This window comes from Phragmites australis, chromosome 2 (assembly GCF_958298935.1).
Source record: "Phragmites australis chromosome 2, lpPhrAust1.1, whole genome shotgun sequence".
Lineage (NCBI taxonomy): Eukaryota > Viridiplantae > Streptophyta > Magnoliopsida > Poales > Poaceae > Phragmites > Phragmites australis.
In genome coordinates, this window is record NC_084922.1 from 39,030,395 (window position 1) to 39,052,415 (window position 22,021).

The 22,021-nt window shown below is 44.6% G+C and overlaps 3 protein-coding genes across 4 annotated transcripts; 2 read left to right on the forward strand and 1 right to left on the reverse strand.

Moving 5' to 3' along the window:
- The first annotated feature begins 2,960 nt into the window (after window positions 1-2,960).
- LOC133908763 (trans-resveratrol di-O-methyltransferase-like) lies at window positions 2,961-5,289 on the forward strand. Its single transcript, XM_062350913.1, has 2 exons — window positions 2,961-3,888; window positions 3,984-5,289. Exons 1-2 carry the CDS (start codon window positions 3,091-3,093, stop codon window positions 4,281-4,283), a joined length of 1,098 nt encoding a protein of 365 aa, XP_062206897.1. The 5' UTR covers window positions 2,961-3,090; the 3' UTR covers window positions 4,284-5,289.
- On the reverse strand, window positions 4,367-10,394 carry LOC133908762 (auxin response factor 3-like). 2 transcript variants are annotated; one of them, XM_062350912.1, is made up of 10 exons: window positions 9,605-10,394; window positions 9,446-9,502; window positions 8,732-8,914; window positions 8,553-8,637; window positions 7,834-7,924; window positions 7,586-7,750; window positions 6,943-7,059; window positions 6,789-6,864; window positions 5,850-6,012; window positions 4,367-5,759 (listed from the first exon to the last, which is right to left on the reverse strand). In XM_062350912.1, the coding sequence occupies exons 1-10, from the start codon at window positions 9,839-9,841 to the stop codon at window positions 4,882-4,884; spliced, it is 2,052 nt and encodes a 683-aa protein (XP_062206896.1). In that variant the 5' UTR covers window positions 9,842-10,394; the 3' UTR covers window positions 4,367-4,881. The 2 variants fall into 2 exon arrangements, with proteins under 2 accessions (XP_062206896.1, XP_062206895.1); XM_062350911.1 differs by having other exon boundaries at window positions 4,367-5,768.
- A 9,174-nt stretch (window positions 10,395-19,568) lies between these two features.
- LOC133908764 (uncharacterized) lies at window positions 19,569-20,754 on the forward strand. Its single transcript, XM_062350914.1, has one exon. The coding sequence runs from the start codon at window positions 19,657-19,659 to the stop codon at window positions 20,425-20,427; it is 771 nt and encodes a 256-aa protein (XP_062206898.1). The 5' UTR covers window positions 19,569-19,656; the 3' UTR covers window positions 20,428-20,754.
- The last annotated feature ends 1,267 nt before the right edge of the window (window positions 20,755-22,021 follow it).

Here is a 22,021-nt window from a genome sequence, read left to right on the forward strand (position 1 = left end):
GCACGCTCCACATGGTAATGGCATGAGAAAATAATATCTAGCTAGGTATGAGTCTAATGAAAGAGGCTCACTTGTAAGTTCTCTTTCTTTGTTATATAAAGGGGAAGGAACATGTCTAGATGGGGAGGAAAATCGTCTGTAACCAGTTCACAAACACTCATAACAAAATACACATGATGTATGGTTGTTATCCTTCGAGAGGTTTAAACCTGGATAGCTCCTAATATTCTTGAGCTCATCACACCATAAATATCGTTCATGTGCTTATCGACCGATGCATCCCAAAATTATTGCCTGGGATTAACCCATGGCACATGCAAATCAACATTTCCAAAATTCAATGCATAAGAAAAGAGTAAAGGAACGGAGACCCTGAGGTGATTCTTTTCATAGCGTTGCTATAGACGATCAACTCTAAATAATACGGTTTCCTCCATCCTCCTATCTAGGTACTTGTCATTTTCCTTCCTCCTAAAATTACATGATCATTTTGTGAAATTCATGTATGCAAATGTCTCTTTTATTATGCTATTTTTTACTTCTTCGGATTGCTATATACTAAATTGATTCCACATGTATGAAACACAAATGAAGTTAGTAGTCTATATCTATATACTACTATAAAATGTATGAGTTATGGCAGATCTTATCGATCTTCACTGTCCATTCGAGTTAATCAAACGGTCACCGTACGAAGTTGGACCCAATTCCTCATTTAAAAATACATTCAATCTACCATTATTTATCTTCCATACCTAAACGTCCAATATTTACCTTTCATACCTAGACATCCAATATTTATCTTCCATATATTCACCGTCGGGTTCTCTAAAGGATATGTTGCATCCTGAACTTTACCTACAACGTCGGGTTTCTCCAGAGGATTCGCCTCCTCCCACACTTCGCCTACAATGCAGGTTTTCTAGAGAGGTGAAGCGAAAATAACCCTATGAGGCTATGACTGTGATTTTGGTGATTAATGATAATATAGTCATTGGGACTAACATGTTTATCAAGAATATATGTTAGTAGGTTTCATAGATGCAATACATCAAGAAGTCACCACAGTTGGGAAAAAGTTTGATTAAATTAGAGAAGTCCTAGGAAGATTTGTATCACCGGATAGTCTGGTGCTCAGAGTGTTGCACTCATCAGAGTATTTCCTGCAGAGAAGGCTGTAGCTATTGAAGACTGAAGAGCAACTCACCGAATGGTCTGGTGATTAGCTTGTACGCACCATAGGATCACACCAGAGCATTTCTACCAGAGAGGTTACAACTGTTGAAGCAGATGGATAAACTGAACGGATAGTTCGGTCATCACAGAGAAAGTCACACCAAAGCATTTTCAGTGAAAAGAAGAGAATATCTAACCGACCGGATAATCCGGTGATGAGAAAGAACAACACACCGGAGTATATCCTGTAGAGGCGTTTTCGAGTGCTGAAGGATGAAGAACAACTGATCAGACAGTACGATATGAGGATGAAGTGCATCAGATGCTTTCACCAGAGAAATTTACTCAGAGAGGCTGCAGAGACTCGGATGACTCAAATGCACTCACCGGATAGTCTGGTGATTGAGATGATGTATACACCGGAGTGTCCGGTATTCACAGAGGCTTTGAGTGGAAGTCTAACGACTAGTTTCTGAAGATGTACTCACCGGATGATCCGGTGTTAGTACTACTATTCTTACCGGATCATCTGGTGTTAACAACTTCTCTTAGATATTGGGTTAACAGCTATTGCGTGAGTTTAAGGCTATAAATACCCTTCCACTCAGTCTTTCAAAGGTGTGCATGCAGCTGAAGTCTAGAGAAACTCATATATACTTGAGAAGACATTTAAGCCACCAAAGTACTTAAAGTGATCATCTGAGTCAATTAAGCACTAGATTAGTGAGTGATTAGTGCTTATAGGCCTAGAAAGAGTGTTGCTAGGTGATTGCTGCCTAAAGATGGATCAAGGAGTGCTCTAGCTTGTACCGAGTTGTACATCGACGCCTTAGAGTCTTGGTGACTCGTCAGTAACTTGAGCTAGAGTTGCTCAAGCTTATTGACCCTCTGATTTAGTGTGGAGCAGCGGCAAGACACGTGTACAGTGACACGGAGACCCTTGCCTTTGTGGCTCAAGCTCCGGAGTGATCACAGCGGTAAGTGACCGGAAGAGATGTTGGTGGTGAGATCTTACCTTGGTGGCTTAGTGGCTCATCCGGTTTGAGACATTTACTTGGTGGCTTAGTGGCTCAAGAGTCATGACCAAGTGCCGATCGGGAACATATTCTTAGTGGAGCTCCAACGTAGACTAGGGGTGACATTTATGTCATCAATATCACATGATAAAAATTGTTTGTGTCGAGTTTGTTTCTATACCTTATTTACGTTTCCGTATTTACATTCTTACAATTTACCTTGCTAGAGTAGGTAACAATCATCTTGAGCGGTAGAATAGACACACCAGATAAATTTAGAATATATTTAGATAGAAATTGAGATAGATTTATCTTGTGAAGTTTTTGAAGCCAATTTGGTTTAAATTTTTAAGTATTTTAATTTACCGTACTCTTAGGACGTCAATGATCCTCACAAGAGAGCACGACTCCGTCTGCACGTCGCTTCCATTACCATCTACTATGAAGGTCGTCTCTATCACACTATATTTATACCAATATACTATACAAGAATTGTTTTCTTCCTCTTACAAATCGATCACCATCTTAATACTACTCACAACTTACTACAGATGACCAAATCTAAACAATATGATCACCTTCACCCTCCTATTCAGATAGTCATCATTCTTCTTTCTATTAAAATTAGATGATGATGTTATGAATTGCGATATTTAGATTAATATAAAATACATACTCAGTTGCGAGGACGGATGTTGCGATTTCTGCATATAATACACGCACTTGCAAGACTTTCATGGAGCGTGAGTGGAGGGACGAGAATCTAGGGACCTTCCAACGTGTAGCAACGAAACGCTACTATTAAACTACACGAACGCCGTATTCCGTTGACCACCAACCCAGCCGCCGCTTGCAAGGTCTTGCGGAGTTGCAACCAACTCACCAAAGCAAGCGAGCTATGGACGCCAGCCGCAACGGGGGCCTCGAGACCGGCGCCGAGCTCGTGCAGGCGCAGGCCGAGCTTTGGAACCACGTCTTCGCGTACACCAGGTCCATGTCCCTCCGGTGCGCCGTCGAGCTCGGCATCCCCGACGCCGTGCACCGCCACGGCGGCGCCGCGACGGTCCCGGAGCTTGTCGCGGCTCTATCCCTGCCGCCCTCCAGGGCGCCGTACCTGCGCCGCCTCATGCGGCTGCTCGCCCACGCAGGGTTCTTCTCCTTCGACGACGCGGCCGCCGGCTACGGGCTCACCCCTCTCTCGCGCCTCCTCGTGTGCTCGCCCGGCGCGGGTGGGCAGGACCTCTCGCCGTTCGCGCTCGCCATGCTGCACCCGGTCATCGTGTCGCCGTCCATGTCCCTGGCGTCCTGGTTCCGGGCCACCGACGCCCGCAACGCCGCGGCGCGCGTCCCGTTCGACGCCGCGCACGGCCGCGACTTCTGGGCGGTGGCGAAGGACGACCGGGAGTTCGGCGCGGCGTTCAACGACGCCATGGCGTGCGACGGCCGGTTCGTGACGGACGTGCTCGTGCGCGACCACAGCTACGTGTTCCGGGGCCTCGCCTCGCTGGTCGACGTCGGCGGCGGGTCCGGCGGCGCTGCCAGGGCCATCGCCGCCGCGTTCCCGCACGTCAGGTGCAGCGTCCTGGAGCTGCCGCACGTCGTCGCGAGCGTCCCGCCGGGTGAACGCGGCGGCGTGGAGTTCGTCGCAGGGGACATGTTCGAGCACGTCCCCAAGGCCGACGCTGTCCTCCTCAAGGTCAGAAACACTTGGCTTCGCCATCAGCTCACCGCTACTTTGCCATGTGAAATGCTGAACAATGACGTTGCGGTTGTTGCGAGCTTGTTGTGCAGTGGATCTTGCATGGATGGGACGACGAGGAGTGCGTGCGGATACTACGGCGGTGCAGGGAGGCGATCCCGACGAAGGACAGCGGCAGGGTGATCGTGATGGACCTGGTGGTGGGATCGAGCCCGGCGGACGAGAGGGCCACCGAGACGCAGCTGTTGTGGGACGTGATGATGATGGGTGTGGTCGGGAGCCCCGAGCGGGACGAGCGCGAGTGGCGCAAGATATTCGAGGACGCGGGCTTCAGCGGTTACAAGATCGTGGCCGTCCTCGGGATTCGGTCAGTGATCGAGGTGTACCCTTGATTTCTTATATGGCACAAGCAGACTATCCACCACGTACTCTTCAGTGTAACAGATACTTGTAAAACGCAAAAATAATCCCTACGGACACCAGAAAGAACATGGTTTTTCATGCGATGAATAACCAAAGAATCCACCTGCAATGCAGCAGAATAGAGGTCCATAAGCAACATAGCATTAGTGTTACACAGGGTAACTGCGACCAGGGTTCGTGATATAGCTACAGAAGTGACAGGAGCTTTTACTTGATACATAAACGGTACATCAAAGCTGACAGACCATCCCATAAAGATTTGCATACGGGGTACATGGAGAGACCATGGCACTTTGTGGGCTTCATATGAGACCTCAAAAAACTGCATGGAGTGCATCAGGACACCTGAGACCAGAACCATAATACCTGGGGTGTTTAGCTGAGGCATGTACAGGAGTGGTTCACCAAAGATCATTCGTTGACTTCTTGTGCAAATGACTAATTAGCTTGTGCAGAGCAACAGAGGCGATGAGGTCAAAAGGCAGCTTACGGCATACTCTGTGGAGTACTGGGAAAGTAAAACTTACTGAGTAACTTGGAAGTACTCTGAACATCATTGAAGGAGCATCACATTCCCAAGGGAGCGGCACAGAGAGCTGGAAGAGCGGCACTCGGGGTGGAGCGGTTGTACCCAAACAAGTCTAGCATCCGTGGATTTTGGCACTCAGTCTCATAGTTCCCTTCCTTGACACCATCATCATCTGCTGGCAAGATTTTCTCGGTCAAGGAAAAACCAAAAAGCCTGCAGCTAGTTTTGCGAACCTCCCTTCCACCAGATCCAAACTTGGCAGTATCTCCAGGTGCTGAAGCTCTTCTAGTCTCAAATTGCTCCAAACTAATTTGACCAGGCGCTTCATGCTGTGTTCTGGTCTGAGTTTCCCACGGTATATCAAATGGGCTAGGCTGACTGCCATTTGCACCTTCGCCATTAGTCTTGCTTGCCAATCCAAGCTGTGAAACCACTGTCCGGTTAAACATATGATCAGGGTAGGGAGAGGGCACTTGTGCTGCTGGCGGAGTAGATAGTGTGAGTGAACATTCTTGAGCTGCAGCTGATAATCCATTCACAGCTGAGGTACGCATATAACTATTTGACCCATATCCGCCTTTCACTGAACATGCCTCAGACATCATTCCTTGGAACATAGGAACTGCCCCAGAAATTTCTTGACCTTGCAAGACCTCTGAGAATCCGATAGATTCATTGAAGCCTACAGATTGGTAGGTAAAACCGGAGTTCTGCACCGCTAGTCTGCTTGTTGGACCACTCAACATGCAGCTTCGTGCATTAGTAAGGAACCTCCTAGCATCAGAAGATTGAAATTGTGCAACCTCGGCTGTTTGAGGAGCACATGTAATGCGATGAGTTCTAAAACCCATCAATTCTTGACCTTGCAAGACCCTGGGTAACTTTCCAGTTTCCGCGGAGTCAATACAACCATTCCCTGTGTTATCTAATGCAACAGTCAATTAGTACACAGTTAAACGATAGTGTATATGTGTACAGACATTAGCCTCGTGCTATGGGAACTTACACATAGTTGGAACGTCCAAATTTCCCTGAGGACACAACTTGGTTCTTTTAGAACTGGATGCGGACAGTGAATGGGCAACAGAGACTGAACTACCAACTATCTCGATCTCCCGTGGAGATGCTCTATCTTGACCATTGCAGTCAGTACCATCCTCCCATCTTACCTGTATGTAAAGGCAACACTTAGTTTGCAGATATTACCTAATCTGCATAACTCAAAGTTATAAATTGAATTAATCATCGGTGGATTGCATATATTATTTTCTTAACACAAAGGAAAACAGATCAAACATCATCAGTTCTTGCTACCTGGCAAACATTTTCACCAGTATGTTTGTTTGTGGTCTGGGGACAAATACCTGTAGCTGAAGGTCAAAACTCAAAACCTAAAAAATTTCTAAGTTACTAGGCACATCGCATGGTAATATTTTTTTTCGACATCTGTGTAAGGTGGAGTTGGTCAATTAATCCTTTATAATATTTAGGCAGGTGGTTTGATTCAAATCTCCCCATAAACTTGCCGGTTAGGGAGAGTTATAGTGTATCTGTGACTCTACCTTGTGAACTAAGAGTTTTAGTATAGCATGCACGTTACATATAACCATCAGTTAGCCAACAATAACAAGTTAACACAGGCATGAGGCTACTATAGTCTGTGCTGTCGTATTTCTCTTGTGGTAGGAGTTATATGCCAAGTCCCTGCTTTAGTGGTCGAAGCCCAAAGGTATAACATGCATGGGCAACAGGCTAAGGACCTTCCTCATTTATGTGTTACCATTCTCTTCCCTTAACTCCCTTAATTAACACAAGACTACACTAAAAACCATCTTTACCAGAATCCAAACAACCTCCAGGAATAGATTTATAAAAGCTTGCCAGACAGATGGCAATAATGAGAATCAGAGTATGGAGCTTAATAAAATCAGTTGAAATGCCATACCAGCAGGCTTCTCCACTTTGAGCCAGGCCATTTCATGCGGTCTACTTCACTACTGCCAACAATCGTTCCAGACCGCCTAAAAAATAAAAAGTAAGAAACAAGAAAGTATTGCATACAGCCAAAATTTAGTTGAATTGAAAGGAGTAGGACAGACCTTTCATTAACATCTTCGTTCTCACACTGGAAGTTGATCCTTGTTCCAATACAAAGTGGTTGGTTGAGGCTCTTCATGAACTTCCGATATGGAATAATGTATTCTGAAGCGGTAGCTCTGCAGAGCAAGAATTCAAATTGAAAACTGTCATAATATTTTATTCTTAACCCACTCAAAAGTATCTATTTACTTGGCATGGTATTGAACATAGAAACCTATTTTGACAGGGAGTTTGACTGGTATTTTTGTTATATACTAGCAGAAATACAAAATTGTAATATTGTGGAAGTAACTATGACAGAAAATTGTCATTTTCCCATTGCCCGTCTTGATATGTACAATATATATCCAGAGACGTCGGTAAAGGGAGAAAACCAAGCCTTCTTGCAAGCAAGGCATACAAATATAACAAAGGTCTAGGCCTGAAAAGTTCAACCAGCAAAAATACACAAAGTAACAAAGATCCTCAATATGTCAAAGTTTAAGTTTTAACCACGATCACTTCTTAACTTTACTGTTGAAAAGAATTCGACTTCAGTATATCATCTGATCAACATCATATTGTACCCAGTCAGTATTATATGTCTCATTTAAAGAAACATTGGCTATACTGAAATGAATAATGTATGTTTAATCAACAAACCTTGGATTGTAGGAAATGTGAAAGACACTTCGATGTTTCAAGGAATCAGCTATAGCAGACAATGTATGCCGCTTTGAACTGTCGCTACTGAAATCTTGAAAAAGGGCCTCATTTTTAAGCTGAATGGCTCTCCTTACACCCAGTCTTAGTTCACCATCATCACCACTACAGAGGTAAAAAATACTTTGTTGAATAGAACAAATAAGAACACTAAGTAGTTAAGGCTACCAAATTGTTCATGCACTTGCCGGAGAAATAAGACTGCATCCCCTGAAACCAGCTTCTTTTTATTGACAAATGAGCTCCATCCAGTTGTTAAGAGATGCCTACGAGGTTGACCTGGGATGCGAAGAAATTTCATCACTTGCTTGAATTAGAAAATAACCAACAGCAATTCCATCATAATAACAATTCACAATGGATGATAAAAGTAACTCAAGCAACACTAAGATCAGAGATCAATTCAGCCATTATTTCAAAGACACTAATTCTTGTAAGAAACAAGGTACTGCTTGAGTACAGCAAATAATCTTTTCTGTACACATAATATTCCAAGATATATGGTAATATAGCATAATATAATCATGAACAAAAGTTACAAAACACTAAAAAGTAGAAATGTGCAATAGAATTCATACCAGTAAGATTTTGCCAATCCAAAACCAAGAAAAAATATTGTCATGAAAATAGGAATTCAAAATGTCAAAGAAACATCTGACATACATTTCAGAATAGTGATTAAAATATTCTTCCATGATTTAGCTTAGGTATTCTTGTTTTAAAGAGATAAACACAATAACAGAGCTTTTAGCACTGGTCTTTATTTGCCTCTGAAATAAACAAGCATATGGAAACATCATTTGTAAGTTCCATATAAAAGTGTCATATGAAACATTCACTCGCAACTTATTAACACATATTGTAAAAAGGGTGTTGCCCACTCCTTGTACAGTAACACTGATCTCACCCCTATAAATATGACGGAACTTCCACTTTGCTCCATGCAAATCCTTGGCAATAAGCTCTTGAGAAGGCCTAAGCTGATTGTAATCCTATCAAGGAACAAAGGAACCAAAAGTGGTTAGCACTGCAGGCCAAGGAGCTTGTAAGAGCCCAATGGCCCAATGAAAGATCCAGCCATATCACCAGTGGTGGGAAGCAGTCCTCAGCAGCACGGCGAGGAACAGAGAACCCTCCATGCGTGCTTGTGTCAGACGCCGTGAGTGTTTTGCAGAACATGTGCAGCATCCGGGACTTCCTTTCAGCATCAAAATCCTCCATGTCATCTTCCCCTTCAACTCCACCACAACGCAGATTTCTCTCAAATGCCTGAACCAACAAAAATGTGCAGTTCATGCATGAAGCATGCCTATAGAAACGGTATTATTCCACACACAAAATATTCGTTTCATATCTTTCAGGAAATAAACCCCACAGCTCGTCATTGTTCACCATAGATGACACACTGGAATGATTTATCAGGTACGTAACACGCCAACAGTTGCATGCTAGGCATGCTAAATGAAACCACATTACACGAAGACATGCCTATTTCATCCAAGAAATAGCAACAAAGTAGCTCAATAAAATTAGAAAGAACTATACAAATAACTAAAAATGTCTACTTCGTCAAAAGCGTCTCTCCATTCCCGAATCCTCTTGAGCAACCGAAGCCAAACGAAATCCAAAAGCGCACACGCACACATTACGCATTCCTACACCACACCCAGAACTGAAAACGAAACTGGACCGACACATTTGACACCCCAAAAATCTCATCCAATCACGGGGAACATGAATCCCCCCAGCACCCGTGAGCATGCGAATCCAATCGAGTGACTGAGCAGGTAAAACTTTTACCTCGCCCTCCGCCACAAGCGCCAGCCGCGCGTACACCTCGTCCGTCGCCGTCTCCGCCTGCAGACAGACATGCGAGCCCCCTCATCAAAACAATCGAACCCCAGACCCCAATACAGCCACACCCCTAAAACCCCTCACAATATGGCACAGTAGACTCACGCATAGCTCGACGTCCGCGACGCGGCACACCACGTGCGGCGGCAGGTCCACCGAGGCGTCCCCGCCGCGTCCGCCTGCCGCCGCGAGGTGGCCCTGCGGCAGGTACACGACCAAGCTGCCCCGTCGCGGCAGCGCCACCACGGGCCCCGCGCACGCGTGCCACAGCTCCCGGCACACCGCCGGCGGCGGCTGCCGCTCCTCACCCTCGACGTCCACCATATTGAGATCGATGCCCATGGCGCCCAGCCGCCCACCACCACTAGGGTTTCGGTTCCGGTTCCGGTTCCGCCCCCCGCGGTAGTGAGCCCGTGCCGTTTGCGGCGTGCCCGCCTTCAGGACAAGCCGGTTAAAAGACGAAACGGGCCGCGACCCCGCGGAGAGGAAGAGAAGAGGACGAGGAGCAGGAGCGCCCCATTAATGCCTCCGAGGCCGTTGCTCTCCAGCCATCTCCTTCCCAGTCAGTCACTCACTCAGTCAGTCAGGCCCCCATGCTGCTCTGCCCCTGCGGCGACCGCTTCCTCCCCCTTCACCCTCCCATCTCGGCTGTCGCGATCGATGCCGGTCGCTGTTGCTTCCTGGCTCCTGGGTTGCTGCCGCTGCGTCACTGTGGCTAGCATGCGACGCCCATGCTTTTATGACGCTCCTGTTTCGTGGGCTGTGATGTGAAGCGAAGCCAAGGCGAGGTGAGGTGGGGTGCGGGTGTGATGGGAGGAGAGCAGAGCAGAGCCACTGGGGTTGGGTTGGGGGAACTTGGTGTGGGGCGAGGAGAGGGATGGATGGGACGGGCTGTTTCCTTTTGCCCTTGGGCGCCGGGTTTTCTTAGGCTGCTGTGCTGTTGCGCGCCGCTCCGCTGCTGTTGCGCGCTTACTGGCCATCATGCGCGGCCGCAGCAGCCTGCTGCTGCTTTAGGTGCCACTGCTCCCCCACCGGGAGGCCACCCGCCAGCGCCTCGGGCAAAGAGAGCACAGTGCCTTCCTCTCACATTACTCCCCTCTCCCCCCCTTCTCTCTCTACCTCATCAGGTCTTGGAACGGTGTGATTTCGAGTTTTCGAACGTGGTTTTGGACTGGAATTCGTCTTGATCCGTTTGATCGGATTAGAGCATCTTTCTAAAACTCAATTATTATATTCTTATACAGAAGTCATATCTAAAAGATTTCTTTTTTATATTATCTCTATTCTCAAATAGACATCTTATTTTATTTTTAAATAGATGTCGTTTTAAATTTTTAATATAGTATTTTATTAGAGTTTCTATATTAAAGTCTATTAGAAAATAGAATTCCAATTTAATGAGTGTGCTGGATTGATGATTTATATGTTATTTATTGAATGTTGGAGAAATCGAGAGAGATAAATATGTCATGTATAAAAGAATTTATTACAACTTTGTTATGTGTATCGAAGGCTAAAAACGACATTAAAAGAGAACAGAGGTAGTATTACTATACTCTCCAACAGACTCATTGTACTATAATCCCTATATTCCAACGGTTCACTCTCATATCTCACCGATAGCTGAACTCCAACCGTCAGCTCATCTCCTTCCTGTTCAACCCGATGAGCTCCTCCAAGCCCCGCACTGTCGCGTACCTACCTTCTGAATCCTCGGCTAGGCGAGCGCCGAGCCAGCAATACTCAAGCTCGTCAAGGATGTCGTGGAGGCGGTGTGTCGTGTCCCTGATCCGGAGCAGCCAGGGCACGAGATCCATGGCCATGGTCATCATCTTCTCGATTGCCGCCAGGTCCTCCTAGAGCACTGCAAGGCCGATCACCAGACCTAGCATTTTGCATACGGCCAAGTCTCCGACTGTCGTCGCCCATTTCTTCAGTGGTTGAATATAGGAGAAACCGGCAGCAACCTCATCGCCTCCCCTTCCGGTCTAGCAGCCATGGAAGGCGGATTCGATTTGGGCTGGGGATCAAGATGGCTTGTGTACTCTCCGTCGACGATGATGTTCTCGAGGATGACATTATGACACGGGAGATGAGAACAAAACCACCTTTGATTAGCTTTCAAAGCTGACATTGACGCGAACTAGAGGTCACCGATGGATTCAGTCGCGCTTTTTTTCCGTGGCTTGCGAGCGTTGGGGCCGGACAGACAGGGAATAAGAGCTACTCCACTAAAAATAGCTAGAATAGATGGGGAGTTCTAAAGATTACTAAAAATTAAAAACAAGATAGGAGAGCTGTTAGAGAGGTATTTTTTTACCTAAGATCTTTAAAAATAGCTATAAGAAGCCATATTAGACATCTCTTAAGATGCCTCGAGCCAAGCTTACTGGCTTCAGGGAGGAGGAGCTGCAGCATTTTGCAGCGGGTGAATAGCGTCTGTAGGTCAGGAGATGGCCTGTAGCTGTAGGTCATACGCAACGCTATGTAATCGAAGGGCGTCGGGTAGGAGCAGCGCTTCTCTCATGCCGTGGCTGGGCATGTGTAATTCCATGCATCGCCCCCCGGTGCCCTTCAATGCCAAGCTAGCAGTCGACGGACGGATCTGATCGCCCCCTGCCGCAATAAATAACCGATAAGTACATGTACACAGAGATTAATCACTGAGCCCTCTCCCCACGTCAGGCCGTCACTGCCCCGCCTGCCCGTTTCGTCTCCGTGTAAGACAGGTAACGCGGTAGTGGTGGTAGCTACTGGTGTCCGGTCCACCTCAACGCAACAAAGCGGTGTGGCGTGGTCATACGGGAACGTGGTAGGATCGCCGTCTCATGCCGCCACTGCCCCCGTCCACGGAACACATGGACATCGACATACATGCACATGCGTCATCTTTGTAGCATCAGCAACGGTCTAGTGTAGCCAACCAAACGAAAAGCCTTCGTACCGCCGTGTGATGGACGCGCTTGGCCGTTTCGCCGGGTATGATAATATGCTGATGCATCGTTCAGCTTGCATCGCTGCCGGGCCCGTGGCGCGGGATCTGGCTCCCGTCTATGGCTTTACCCGTAGCTTTCACTATTTACCGGTCGTGTGGGCCAAGGCCGCTCTGCCGCGGCAGCAGCTATCCCGGGGGGCGCTCCTCCACTCCCCTGCACAGCGCTGACGTTTTTCTAAGGGTGGTCTCCCTGTCTGACCCTCTCCCCCCACCTCGTCTTTGCTCGTCTTTTGAAACGTGAGGGAGGCAGGCAGGCAGGCAGCAGCAGAAGCAGACGCGCGGGGGACGACGCGACGCCTTTTTGCAGGCGAGTGGTGAGTTCGCTCGCTTCGCTGCCTGGTGCCTTTGCCGGTGGGGCACGGTGGCACACGTCGGGTGACAAGACATAGAGCCGGTCTGCTTGCGCCGGTCGTGTCCACTTCCCCGGTAGGGGGCTAGCCACTAGCTAGGGCGTGGCGTGACTCGTCGTCGCCTTCGGCTGAGCTGCCCTCGTTTTCTTTGGATCCGCCTGGTTGCTCACTTACTCTCATGTTACGGACGGACGCCCTGGTGGACCTATCTTGGTCGTCCCGGTTAACAATGCTTCACGGGCGATGAAAAGGGTTTTTTTTACGGCTCTAGCGCTAAAATTTTGTAGAGCTGATTATCTTTATTTTTATAATATTTTGAAGCTAGAGTTGTGAATATATTGATGATATTTGATTGAGTCATATTATTCTTATTGTGAACTAAAAATAGATATTTAAACTAAATTATTTTATCCTATAAACTCTACAAAATACAATCTCTCATCTTTTCTGTTAATTCCGCTGTTCATCTTTCCTTTTTTCTTCCTATGCAGGATTCTATTTTTCCAAACAACCTTTTGCTGATGCATAATCTAGGATGGAAGGCGCACTAGTTGCACCCATTGTGTTTGGGTTGTCTTGATCGCGCATGGTTGGTAATGTTTGTCATGCATAAGAGAGTTAGAGATGCATTTGAAATCTTATTTGAAACAAAGAATTTGCTTTATTGGTTCATAAATCATGCTTAGTTTGAAGAGATAAAAAAATTCAACCCAAGAGGAGAGACATTTCGAAAGTATTGTATTAAGGTAAAAAAAAAGCCCTTGAAAGTTAGTTACAATTCTCATGCTATTATTGAGCGATCGTGTCACGATTACGGAGAACACACAGAACACACAGCGAGGGGCCTTTTGAACTAGAACTAGAATTCGAACCCTGTTGTTAGTCTCACACTTAAAATTACCGCCGTACTATTCGCACGTTCCCTACTTTGAAGAGGTGAGCAGAATCCTTACGATTTTCATCGAATAGCTCTCCTACTTAAACATTTAAGTACCCAAGGACCATATATATCTTAGTCTTGCTAGTTGAAACCTGCTGAGGAAAAAGGTTCGGTTCAGTCAGCTGGTCAAAGACAACATGCATATGGAATTTGAAGTAACACTAAAACATCCTGAACATAAACACCAATTTAGTCCAATCATTTTGACAGCTGAGTCTGATCATGGATATTAAAATCTAAATCAGAAAGAACTAATAGAAACGAAAAATACTGTTGGCACCATGCAATTGCCTGATGCTGCTTCCCTCTCGTAATGTTGCAAGAAAGGATGCATGAAATTGAACAGAAGCAGGAAGCATGAACACAACAACAACAAAACTGTAAGAAGTGTTAAAGCATGTGAAAATACACAATATAAAAGTAGGAGCCTCGAGGTTGCCATAAGAAAAAGGCACAAAGCATTTGTCTAGCCAAAATGGAAACTACGAAGAATATGCTAGATTGAGACTCAAAAGAACAGAAAGAAAACATCTTCCTGTGGCCTACAAAGCAAACAAAAAAAAAATCTTCGGGAGAATTAATTAGTAATGTTCTGCTGGAATATATGAAAGCAAAGATCAAAGCTTTTATTTTTGTTATCTGCATAAAAGATTTTTTTGCCTTGTTATCTATTTTGAGGTGCTATCAAAAAACTGACACCTCTGTATGGTCTTTTGTGCTCTAGATTTACCCCCAAATGATATATAGTATTATCAATGGCATGAAGCTAAAAGAAGATATATGTAACCATTAATGCTGGGTGTCAAAACAAAAAGGTGGAACCTGAACAAAGTTCAAAATCTTTGTTTGAAGCTTGAACAATTAAATTTGACAATTTCTGGAATGCTTGGCGCTATAGCAAACCTTAAATTAATTGAGAAAGGTAAATACAATGCCTGAGAAAATTTTAGCACAGGACAATATAACCCGCAAGACTGCAAGATGCCTGGACTGAATCCACTGTCCCTGGCAAACAGAAACGGGGGAAATAAAATCACAGAAACAACTTACCTTGTTTCTTGGCAAACCAAGTAGTAGTTCATAAAGCACAGAAACACACTACAAATGTCATGATTTGTCTCACCGACGCGTCTTCGATACCACAAACGAATGCTCAATCGTACAGCTGAATCATTTAGCCAAAGCACCGGTAGGCTGTATCTGAAAGACTAATGCATTGCTCTCCTGCATTTCCAAATACAAACTAATTTCTGTCACCAACATACTACTGCAATTTTTTCACCAAACCACAAAAAGGAGGTCAACAGCTATTTCGTGTCAAAATTTTAAGACGGGAATAATGTCATACGTGAAGATTATGGACGTTCAAGCTGACAAAGAGATGGGAAATCAAATTAGTGAACAATAAGGTGAAGTAACCATTATAAATACCATTAAAAGAGATGAGGAACAATGTCAGTTAGCAATTAGTGAAATAAAGCATTAGGAATCCTAATAAATCAATAGATGAAGCATAAATAGAAAGGAACAAAAAGCAAGCGATGAAATGAATTTTCCATTAATCACAACGACACCCATAATACATAGTTGATTTAGCTAGGGAAAGGGCCTTGCTCTTTGGCAAAAATTGTTGAAGTCAACCTTTTGAAGGTATTAGTCATAGGTGCATGCAGACATTATATATAGCACTTATTGTTGATATATACTCCATGCAGCTCTTTTATAACAATTAGAAAGTAAGGTCACATAGAAGCGACATGTTGTGAATTAGACCAAAATGGAGTTGGTTAGCATGTCATAATGACAAAAAGGAACAAATTTGCACATAGAATTCAAAAACTACATGGGATTGTGTAAACATAGAACACCTGTCGTTAGCATTACAAGACTATACAGCCCATCTATCTGCTTCATGGTCATACGGAAAAGGAGCATGTGCAAAATCTTGGAGGGAATGTAGCAGATACACCAACAAAATTATATAGCCCATCCACCAGCTATTCAGCTTCATGATCACATAGCAGGAAGCATGCAAAAGACCTTGAAGGGAACAAAAGCAGACGTGCCATCGGACCAGGCCGAAAGGCCACATGGGCTAGAGGAAGTTGGACCGTACGGCCCAACATTTAGGAATCGGACCGGCCTTTTTAGAAAATATGCCAGAAAATCAAAATAAAGGTTGTAGTCCCCATCTAGGTGCACGATCACAACATACTGCGGCTATTGGACAAAGAATTGCGGCTTAGGATTGAGTTGTAGGTGTCTAATTACCTTTTTCTTTTTTTGCGATGGGCATGTTGATTCTGACCAATAGTAACCATAGCTATTTGATAATTTATCAAGTTTTATCAGTTTTACTGCATATCAATTATGAGCAATTTTCCTTTATCATTAGACATCTATTCTGGTAGCTTAGCATAACATGTCAAACTTGAGCTAAATTTTCAGTCAATTATATTATCTCATGATTTTTTTCCTATTACAATGCACGTGCATGTAACTACTACTATTTACTATTTCTTAAAAAGTAACAAAAGAGTCCCGTGCGGAACTCATAAGTCACGTGCCCTCCCAAGTGAGTCACACGTGCTTTGAGTCTCATTTTTGTTTAGTTTTTTTGCTTTTTGTTTGTTTCCCTTGTGTTTTTTTAATATTTTCTGTGAAGTTTTTATACTTTATATTACAATGCACGGATACATAACTAGTATTAAAATAATTTTATATGTTAAAATCGGTCCTTGTTCTGGGTGTAACCAGTAGAACGGTAGTGGGGGGGGGGGGCATAGCCATATGGCCCATATAAAGCTCAAGTCCAAAATATTTGAGGCTCAAGTGAAACGAACCACTATCTCTTGACAGCACAGAGCTTAGGGCTAAACGGACTAGTTTCGGGCTTTTAGCGCTTCTCCTGCACCGACCTGGGCTGAAATGTACATTGGTTGGCCCGTGGCAGTCCGGCGATGCGATGCGCGCGCGCGCGCTCGTCTATCGGACAGTGGCACCGCGAGTCACGCCGGATATGACCGTGTGGCCGGTGTGTGAGCAAGAGTGTCTGCGGTAAGTCGGCACCAGGAAGGAGTGGCCCGAGTCGACTGCAGGGTTAAAAAACCGAAGGTAACCGACCATCTTAATTCGGTTTGATTTCAGAAACTAAACAGTAACTAAATTTAAATTAAAAAATTTGACAAAATTAAAAAAATTAAAACAATTCCAAAAAAAGCTAAAAAAAACTAGACACAATTCTAAGAACTTCTATGAAAAAAAAATTCAAACATAATGTCATTTGTATCATATTCTATAGTGAGGAAGTTTGAAAAAAAGAAAAAAAATTGAAACGTACGTCTCAGTTATTAACTCATGTTAAGTAAAAGTTTAATATGCAAACACATATTTTTCTTGTGTAAAACGTATCTTAAGAGGATCTTTAAAATTGATTTCACTTTATTTAGAGTTTTATTAATTTCTCTATAATTTTTACAAAGTTCACAAGTATAAAGTGAATATGTTAAGAAACAACACTGTAATTAACTTTTTCATGTCTAATATTATTTTTCCTACGTAAATCATAGTATAAATAAACTAATAAAAGTGGTTTCACTAATTTTTGAGGTGTGATGAGTCAGTTATGAATTAATCTAGTCGCAACATATTTACATAATTCTGCATGTTACAATAACAAATTCATGAGTTTATGTATTTTTCAAAGATATAGGATCATGTAAGAAGACTAACAAAATTAGTTTTATGATTTTTGGATTAACAAAGAGTAAACTATGCATTTAACTTAGTTTAACAAATACATTTTTCTCACAGAAAATTTTGAACTTTTTTATGAGTATAAATATTTTTATCATGTAGATCATGTTACAAGAAAACCAACAAAATTTGTTTTACTTATTTAAAACTTAGATGAATTAGTTATTGATTTTATAAGATTGAGATAATTTTTAGGTTTTTTTGGTTGAATTTCACTGAAAATCGAGAAAACCGCTCGATAAATCGAGAAAACCGAGCGGTTACCAATAATACGAAAAATTTAAAAAAACCGTTCGATAAATCGTAAAAATCGCTCAGTAACCGGTTCAAACCGACCGGTTACCGAGCGGCTAAAATCACGATTTTTTTTCCAACTTTCAAAATTTATCAAATAAAATTTATCTAATTTTTTTAAAATTTTTAATTGATTACCACGGTAACTGTGACTTTTCGGTAAGCCGAACCTGGTCGACTGCAGCGCTGCGCGGGTCGTCCGAGAACGGGTTTAATTCGATGGCGCAGCTGAGGGAGTGGCGCTTCTCAGCCGTGAGCCTGCGAGAGCGCGCAGGTCGGGGCCTCGGTGCTGTGGCGCGAGGTTAGCGGCGAGCACGACACGTCGTTCCCCTATGATTATTCGTGTTCAGACGGCCAAAGACGAGTTGACGGCTTAGGGAGCGCTGGAGCAGGGCCGTACCGTAGATTTTGGAGGCCCCGTACCAAAGCTATGATCAAGTCCAAAATACTGCCTCTAACAGCAAACACAAGTCGACATTGAATTGTCTAAATGTACCACTTAGCCCACTAAGTTCTATAGTAATACATTGTTACAAATCATAGAGTTTCTATATTATAAATATGCTTCGCATGATAGAATCTTTGAGATATCAACTCTATATGATCAGTATATATCGATGGTCGAAATAAAAGTATTTGACTGATATAGATCCAGCAAAAACATATATGTGCATTCAGATAGAATACATAACAACTATAGTCCATCGATGACGTGATCAAAAAGTTGATTAGATGTCTTATTCTGCACATTCACAACCCAATAAGGCTTGACAATCTAGTCAAGTTTCACTGAATACCGCAACAGGCAAGGATGATATGCATGCACAATTAACTCACTAATTAATTATACACTCTAATTGAAAGCAAAAAATGCTTGATTTGCGCCAATACCATCGCATGCAACTCTTGTTTAATGTTCTTGGAAAAATATTATCTCTATTTAGATTATGCATTTAATTTGTATTGAGTGATAATTGATTGACTGTAAATCTAGAAAATAATCCCTTAACACCTAGTTGTTCTAATTTCAAATGCGCTTATTAACTAAAATGGTTAAAGAGGGGCCCCTAAATTAGTGGAGGCCCTGTGCAGCCGCTCATCTTGTACATGGTAAGATACGGCCCTGCGCTGGAGAACAGTGCTGGCATAACTTGATATGATTTCTTCTCTGGTTCATTGAAACTGTCAGGTATAGTTTGACAACCTGTGTCTCCTCTGATGAACATTTACAATTAAGCAAGTAGTGCATACAATGATTCAATCGGTAGCGGTCGACTATTAATCAGATGGTCAACATTGGATTTTGCTTACAACCAAAGCATGCGCCTTATGGCGTGACAGTTCCTCGCTAACACACGCTCATGATAATTGATCATGTGGAGCGAGCGACACACATTTAAAAACTCACGCTGCCAAGATGCACACGGCCGAATTTAACTTAATCCCCTGCCCCCTGTTCGTACCTCACGGGTCATGATTCCATCAATGCGAGACCTCTGTGTGGGCGTGCCTCCTAGATCTCACATGCAGTGTGCGCCAAATTCCATCACGCACGCTCTACCCCCTCAGCCCCCGCGAGCCCGCGATCATCGCCGCGCCCCAGCCTGATCAGTGATCGCACCCATCTCATCACGTCCTGTCTCTCTGTTCCCATTTGCTTTCTACCGCTGTTCGCTGCAAAACCAACTGCCCCACACCGTCGGTGGTCGCTGGATCGGCACGGCTATAAATAAGTGGGCGCGCACGGAAACACACACAGTGCCGCACTGCAACGCCGCATTGTAGTACGCTAGTAGCTGCCACCCACCGACGCTTTCGATCCATGGCTTCCTCTGCTCACCGCCTCTTCCTCTTCGCCGCCTTCCTCGCCGTTGCGGCGCCACGCGCTGACGCATGGGGTGGCGGCCGCCTGTTCTTCAGCAAGATCACGCGAGCAGAATCCGCGGTCGAGCCCGTGAAGGCGGTGGCGGCGGCCAACGCCGTGCCGGACGCGGCGGACCCCAACAGCGGGCCGACGTTTTCCCGCCCGTCGACCAGCGGCAGCAGCCGCGGCTACGGGCTGTACGGCCGCCCCGAGCAGAACTACCCACCGGCCTACTTCCGCCGCGGCGTGCACCACAACACCGAGAAGCTGACGACGACGACCAACGTGCCGACCACCACCGATACCGAGGAGGAGACCGTTCCGGCGGGAGGCGGAGGCAGCGAGCGCGTCGAGCCGTTCCCCGAAAACGGCAGCGGTAGGGGCCGGCCGCCGTATTACTACACGGGCTTCCGCGGCGGCAGGCAGCAGCAGCAGCAGCAGGACTACGGGATGAGCGACACGAGGCTGTACCAGAACGGCCGGTATTACTACGACGTGGACACCGGCAGGTACGGCTACGGCCGCGAGTCGAACCCCGTGTGGGCGCGCCCCGGGGAGGAGTTCAGCGCCGGGTACGCCCGCGGTGGAGCCGGCGACAGACGCGGGAGGTACGGCAACGCGGCGTACGGGGACGAATACCGCAACGGCGACGAGTTCGGGAATGGGGTGGCGGTGGAGAACCAGAACGGCTTCCAGGAGGAAGGCCGGAACGGACGATACGTTCCATGAGTGAAGCGAAGCGTGGTGCTATGCGTCAGTACCCTGTTACTACTACTCGTAGCGATCATGTTGTGTGCTGCTCCGTTGCAGAGTAGTCTCGCATGGGCTGCTCCTAGCTTACTCGAGAGCTTGGGGGTAGATCCAGCTTCTAATGTGCATGCGTACGTGCACTTCTTTAGTGACGCAACCAGTGAATAAGTCGTGTGCTTACAATGTAATGTGTAACTTGTTCCTTCTGCGTACGTCCACCTTACTATTCATTTGTCGGCTGTCGGTGCATGGATCCAATTCGTGTGGCTGCAAAGAGAAATGATCAATTAAGCTTCCGTCCTCAAAGGCACGGTTGATACGGCTCATATTATTGTGTGCCTCTTTTGCTCGGTTGAATATATCATTCTCTTGCACGAACACCTGAGTACTTTGCTTCTGTATGTAGTTTTTTTTTCCATACAGTAAGCACAAAATTTAAGGCTACTGTTGACATATTCCCTACCACAGTGGCTCGCAATAGACATGTAGGCCATAACTTTGACGTTCCAAGGTGCATGACAAAAACTATTGCCTGTTGGACATTGGATCCCGCTGGTTACACCAACCAGCGTCCCATTACTTTACTTGATGCAACAGATCTTCCGGTCCATTAAACATAGCATTCCCAATTTCAGGTTCGGAAAAAAGTGCCTTCAAGATGAACGAAACCCAGCTGTTGTTCAGCAGCTATGCTACTGTATTTGGACGCTTATCTGCTATGGCTGCGTACGGATTGGATTAAGCCGCCAATTAGGGTTAGAAGCGCAAAAGTGCTCTGCCACGGGCTACGGCCCAGGCTTAACTTTCCTGTCCGGTAGTTGACGGGCATGGAACACGCGACGCAGGCTGGTGCGACGTTCCCAGCTCCTACCAATCGCTCATCTCGCGTTTTTTTTTTATATTTCGAAAATAAAAATTTGCAAAACTAAGTGTCTGTTTGACTTTTTTTAGAAAAATAGGTTATTGTTGATGGCACCTTTAAAAAAAAATAAAGACATCGTCGTTCCAACAGGTGACAAGTTAAAAAAAAAGTTCTATTATTCTCAAAATAGTCATAAAAAATCTGAAAAAATATATGATATATATGATACTATGATCTAGTTTTTTTTTTAAATCAGATAAAAATATGATCTGTACAAGAAACTGTGTAAAATGAAATTTGCTTTTTGTTTCTCATTGTAAAAGTAATTATTTGAATATAATTTTTTTGAGAGATATATTATAGCATCATCTACAACATACTTTTTTCTACAATTTTCATTACTATTTCGATAGGTTTTGAATTTTAAGAGCAATGAAACATAATATTTTATTTTATTTTTTAACCTACCGTTTATTGGAAGAACGACATCTTTATTTTTTTAAAGGTGCCACCCGTTAGAAGAACATCCATTTCTATCACCCTTCTAACGAGCTACAATAGCCTATTTTTGCAATCTTGACACCTAGTTTTGTAATTTTTGATTTTTCGAAATATAAACATAAAAAAGCTCCTCGTCTCGCAAGGTTTTGCCGTGCAACGCACGTACGAAACCCAACGGAGGCTATGCGCGGACGGGCCTGAGAGGCTGAG